Source organism: Limulus polyphemus, unplaced genomic scaffold (assembly GCF_000517525.1).
Source record: "Limulus polyphemus unplaced genomic scaffold, Limulus_polyphemus-2.1.2 Scaffold1050, whole genome shotgun sequence".
NCBI classification, from domain to species: domain Eukaryota; kingdom Metazoa; phylum Arthropoda; class Merostomata; order Xiphosura; family Limulidae; genus Limulus; species Limulus polyphemus.
In genome coordinates, this window is record NW_013666660.1 from 95,400 (window position 1) to 101,399 (window position 6,000).

Here is a 6,000-nt window from a genome sequence, read left to right on the forward strand (position 1 = left end):
GCAAAGTTTGAGTGAGGTGTTTGTACACCTGTGGTTTTAATAATAACGGTATGTGTACACATGCAATGTAAAGTTTAATTGAGGTGTCTGTACACCTGTGGTTTAAATGATAACGGTATGTGTACACATGTGGTGCAGAGTTTAAGTGAGGTGTTTGTACACCTGTGGTTTTAATAATAGCAGTATGTGTACACATGCAATGTAAAGTTTAATTGAGGTGTCTGTACACCTGTGGTTTAAATGATAACGGTATGTGTACACATGCGGTGCAAAGTTTAAGTGAGGTGTTTGTACACCGGTGGTTTTAATAATAACGGTATGTGTACACATGCATTGTAACGTTTAAGTGAGGTGTTTGTACACCTGTTTTTAAATAGTAACGGTATGGATACACATACGGTGTAAAGTTTAAGGAAGTGAGGTGCTTGTACACCCGTGGGGTAATATAGTAAGCTTTATCAAAATATAAGTGACAGAACAGTCTTTGAAAGACTGTTTATTTCGTACATGAATACTTACTTTTCTTACTAACACTTGATGCGTCCACTTTGTTAGGAGAACATCCATTTTCAGTGTACTGCAAGGTTTCTATAACAAACAGAAGAACTAGGTAACAGATACGAATGTTAGTGCCGTTCACCTCCAAACATTATATTGTACCGTATGGGAATAATGCTACAACTTACAAGGTCTAGAGTTTATTGAGGTATAGGTATTTTTATGTATACACAAATTTAGAATACTGTTAAACATATTTTATAAATTGGGTATGTCACTGTATTGGCACCTATAAAACAGAAATATGCTCTAGTAGTAGATGCAAAACGGGGAGAAAGTTGTTACAGCTAGAGAGAAGTTCCAGTGAAACCTCGTATGGAACCAATGCGTCACTGTCACTGTATTGGCACCTATAAAACAGAAATATGCTCTAGAAGTTGATGCAAAACGGGGAGAAAGTTGTTACAGCTAGAGAGAAGTTCCAGTGAAACCTCGTATGGAACCAATGCGTCTCAACACACAAGTTAATAAAGCCGTAGATATTTTCATCAGTTTTTAGATTCATAACCACAATGTTGTTGTTGTTGTTGTTTATAAATGCAACAATATAAAACAGACGTTTTTGCACAATGATACAGAAAAGTAAAGCCACGGCACAAAATGGAAACAGTAAATGTGCCCTAGAGGAACAGGTACCAGTGAAAACGTGACCCCATAGGAGTGGAGATACTTCATACGTCAGAATTAATCTATTAGTAAGCTTCAAATGTCGAATGGCATCATTTGTATATCCTCTCCTATACACCGAGTAACGTAGCTTAGCATCTGTATTTTCGGTCTGTTTATCGTCTGCTTGTTGTATTTCAAGTAACAAATCATTAAAGGTTGGAGATGCTCTTGTACTAGGCAAGTTTTTAGTTATCATTACACGTTAAATAAGTGTTTTTACAATCCAAAGCACGACAGTTTAAACAATAACTGTCAAAGCAACTTTACTAAAACAAACTGGCATAAGAAACGTAAGATATTATACTCAATGTTTTTCCAAGTGCATTTTTCAAGTTCGTTTCTATTAATGAGAAAAATGTACACGAAATTGTATAAGTCTTTATTTTGATGGGTAACTATATTGTAATAGAGCGAAGAGTGTTCTATGAAGATATAAAAATAAGCAGCCTGTCATAGCCTGATTGTTAGGGCCCTCGACACGAATTTTGTGGGTCGTGGGTTCGAATCTCCGTCACCGGTGTGGGGGTTACAATGTAACGGTCAATTCCACTATTCGTCGTAAAAGAGTAGCCTTAGAGTTGGCGTTGGATGGTGTTGACTAGCTGCCTGCACTCCAGTCTATCACTGTTAAATTAGGGACGGCTACCACAGATGGCCTTCGAGTAGCTTTGCGCGAAGTTAAAAACAAACAACCAAGATAAGCTCAGAACAGCATGAATCCTCCAAAAATAACATAAATAAAATACATAACTCCATATCAGGTATGATCTCTGTCCTAGATTTATAACTGTATAAGCGAACGAACAGAGAGACATTTAGGACTATTGTATAACACATCATTGTTAGCCACGTTTAATTGAAGATCATGATATATTCAACATGCGCTTCGCGATTATAAAACAATACTTGTCAAGAAGATTACTTATCATCAGAATGTTAGCCAGAAGGCAGTAGCTGACACGAAGGTTAGTATTTCCAACAATGTTTGACTTACTAAAACTGGAATGTTAAACTGTTAACTTTAGTAGGATTTTTTCATCCATGTACTAGACTGGGATTAAGATAACGCCATCTCAAGTCACAACAACAATATAGCTATTTTATACGAACCTCCGTTTAAAAGGGCAGGAAGAGGTGAAAGCTGATATGTTCCAGAAGAAGCTCCAGTGAACCCCAATGACGATTTGCCGTTTACAGCCGGTAGATATGCCCCATAGCCCTGGTTAGGATAGTATGGGTATCCTGTTTGGCTATATCCAGTGTATGAACTGTAGTCCACACTCTGCAAAATTCGAAACGCACACTGAAAGGACTGTCTTAGATAAGTTAAACAAAAAAATGCACTTTACATTCGATGACAAATACACAAACTACACATGTCATAAATTACAATAATGTGGGGAAAGCGGGCCCAGCGCTAAGTAATTAGCCGCCTTAGATCAAGTCTTCAATTTACCGCCCTCTCCCTCGGTGAGTCAACGATAAGTTTATCGACTTACAATGCAAAATCTTGGATTCGATTCTCGATGTTGGACAGTTTGTAGCTTGGCGCAAAAAAAACAACAACAAAAAAACCCTCTCTCTGCTTGTTTCACGTACAACTGCATAACAAATTCTATATGAATACAAATCACATTTATTTATCAAAGCCTAAAGCAATGTCAGAGTACCTACCATACCAGTTCAATATTTCCCAATTACAGGTATCTCACTTTACTTGCTTTCATTGAGGACAACAAATCACACACTGCCTGCTTCAAATCCAATTGTTGAGTTGTTTTAATGCGCAGTCGAAACTGTTACCAGTCCAACTAGTCTTGTTTATATCATGGTGTATCTCATACCACAATACTAGCCAAAAGTTTGGAACTTAGCATCTTGATAGTAAGTATTTCATCAATGGAAAGATTTAGAATTTCAAGTGAAAATGAGCAAAACAATTAACACGGAAAATCTGTTTCTGATTAAACAGAAGGAGCATTAGGAGTTATAATTATAATAGTTGTTGTCGTGATACGTGGAAGTCATAATAAACTTTTCAAAGTCTCTGAATCTCGTGTTGAACGATGCAGCTAACTGTTGCACCGAGAAAGAAACGCTCTTCGACATGATTCAAAGCCTCTACTTCTACGTTTGTGCTTCAACTTATCGCTGGAGTGTATTGCTGCAACATGTCTCCCCTGTTCACTGTGAAACCATTGAGTAACAGGTATGGGGCAGTAAAACGTTACATTTTTTAAACACATCTGGAACGCTTTGATCTTCATTGCAGAAGACAACACCTTCACAGATGGGAGAAGACAATCCGCTGACAGAAAGTAAAAATTCATTTGTATTTGATTTGGTTAATCCAGCTAAATGGCCAAAAATCGACCCAAATGTGCTGCAATACTAGTGCAGACATTTTAATTTTCGAAGGATGACAAGGGTAAAACATTCACAACAAATTATTACACACGACAGCTTGTTAATGGAGAAGTACTAGAAGAATGGGTTCATCACGTACCATTCTGTTTTTTTATCTTTTTTGGTTTTGCTCCAAGATTTTCGGTACATGTTACTTTTCACTATTGTCAAATGGAATAAAACTGGTCTGTTTGTTCATTTATGGGATGTTCGCACAAAGTTACTCAAGGGATTTTCGTCCCTAATTTTGAATTGATAGACTAGGGGGGAAGGTAAGTATTCAAAAAGTTTTGGACTACTCTTGTCATACCGATTAGTGGGATTTGACCGTCATCGTTATAACATGCTCCAAACTCCAGAGTGCGAATAGCATTTTTTATTTATTTTTTGCAATGGAACGTGAACAATGAACCTGTAGATCCACAGTCTGGCGTTTTAACCACATGTTCAACGAAATAAAGGATATGAACCTGTAGATTCACAGTCCGGCGTTTTAACCACTGGTTCAGCGAAATGAAGGAAAACGTTAAACTTTCAAGTCAACATAAAAAGTCAGTAGATTATCTGGCATGATTAAGACAGTTCTAAAGAGGAAAAAAAACTTTTGTCAGTTTTTGAGACACCATAACAGTGAATTGTAGTCATGGGTTTTTTACTTTTGCAGCAGTTGTCTCTTGACTCATTCTAACAATAGCATTTTCACTCTCTTTTTAATGGGTTGTTTTGCAAAAATGTAAGAGGATCTTCATTTTGGTTATTCAAATCTGCATCTTTCTCTTTCCAACGTTGAGCAAAAGAAAGACGATGCATTCCCATAACCACGTTTTTCTTTTTTATTCATTGTTTTTCCAATTTTGGGTTATAATTTTATCTTTTATTTTCTACCCACTTTTACAAAATTGAAATTATTTTTATTAGAATGCTTTTATTCTGCGCACTTTCTAAACAAAAGATAGTCTGTCTTGCTCTAGCCACAGTAGCCTACGTCTCAGAGTCTTCTAGAAATTTCTAGTAATACAATTTGAAATGTTTTTATTGTGTGCGCTTCATAAACCAAAAAGCACTTCTAATTTATAGGGGGCATAACTGAACTCTGCACCCATGCCCCACAGCCGTTGTCGTAAGCTATTACCACCCAGACTTTCCAATACCAGAGCTAGTCAGACTGGTGTTGTAAGCTATTACCACCCAGACTTTCCAATACCAGAGCTAGTCAGACTGGTGTTGTAAGCTATTACCACCCAGACTTTCCAATACCAGAGCTAGTCAAGTCGATGTCCAGAAATGAACAAGTTGGCTGAACAGTAAATAGATGCGATATCAAACAGATACATTAGACATACAGATTTCGTCAATACCTAATATATATATATAATGAAAAGCTACACCATCTTTAGCTCTACACAACTTCAAAATTCACAACATGCAGTTGTCTAATAAAAAACTAGATACATAGACAGAGGATTTAGGTTTACTAGAACATTAATTGTTTTCTAATGAGGTCTGTTCTGGATGAAACTTTTTGTCTTTTTTGTGATGTGATATATATTTTAGTTTGTGTACACGTATTGCTGTACCTGTTGTAATACAATCTTTAGTTTGTCTACACGTATTACTGTACCTCTTGTAATACATTCTTTAGTTTGTCTACACGTATTACCGTACCTGTTGTAATACATTCTTTAGTTTGTGTACACGTATTACAGAACCTGTTGTAATACATTTTTTAGTTTGTGTACACGTGTTGCTGTACCTGTTGTAATACATTCTTTAGTTTGTGTACACGTATTACTGTACCTGTTGTAATACATCCTTTAGCTTGTGTACACGTATTGCTCTACCTGTTGCAATACATTTTTTGGTTTGTCTACGCGTATTACTGTACCTGTTGTAATACAATCTTTAGTTTGTGTACACGTATTGCTATACCTGTTGTAATACATCCTTTACCTTGTGTACACGTATTGCTATACCTGTTGTAATACAATCTTTAGTTTGTGTACACGTATTGCTATACCTGTTGTAATACATCCTTTAGCTTGTGTACACATATTGCCGTACCTGTTGTAATACATTCTGTAGTTTGTCTACACGTATTACTGTACCTGTTGTAATACATTCTTTGGTTTGTCTACATGTATTACTGTACCTGTTGTAATACATTCATTGGTTTGTCTACACGTATTACTTTACCTGTTGTAATACCTTCTTTAATTTGTGTACACATATTACTGTACCTGTTGTAATACACTCTTTAGTTTGTCTACACGTATTACTGTACCTGTTGTAATACATACTTTACTTTGTGTACACATATTAGTGTACATATTGTGTTGTAATACATACTTTACTTTGTGTACACATATT

At 36.2% G+C, this 6,000-nt stretch overlaps 1 protein-coding gene across 3 annotated transcripts in view; it reads right to left on the bottom strand.

The window, feature by feature from the left end:
- LOC106461875 (eyes absent homolog 1-like) overlaps nt 1–6,000 on the bottom strand; it is an 88,469-nt gene that overhangs the window by 32,324 nt on the left and 50,145 nt on the right. For all 3 annotated transcript variants that reach the window (XM_013921741.2, XM_013921740.2, XM_013921739.2), the window contains exons 9-10: nt 2,338–2,509; nt 520–588 (exon numbers count right to left, since the gene is read on the bottom strand). In XM_013921741.2, the coding sequence (XP_013777195.1) occupies nt 520–588; nt 2,338–2,509 (241 nt within the window). The remainder of the gene's footprint in view (nt 1–519; nt 589–2,337; nt 2,510–6,000) is intronic.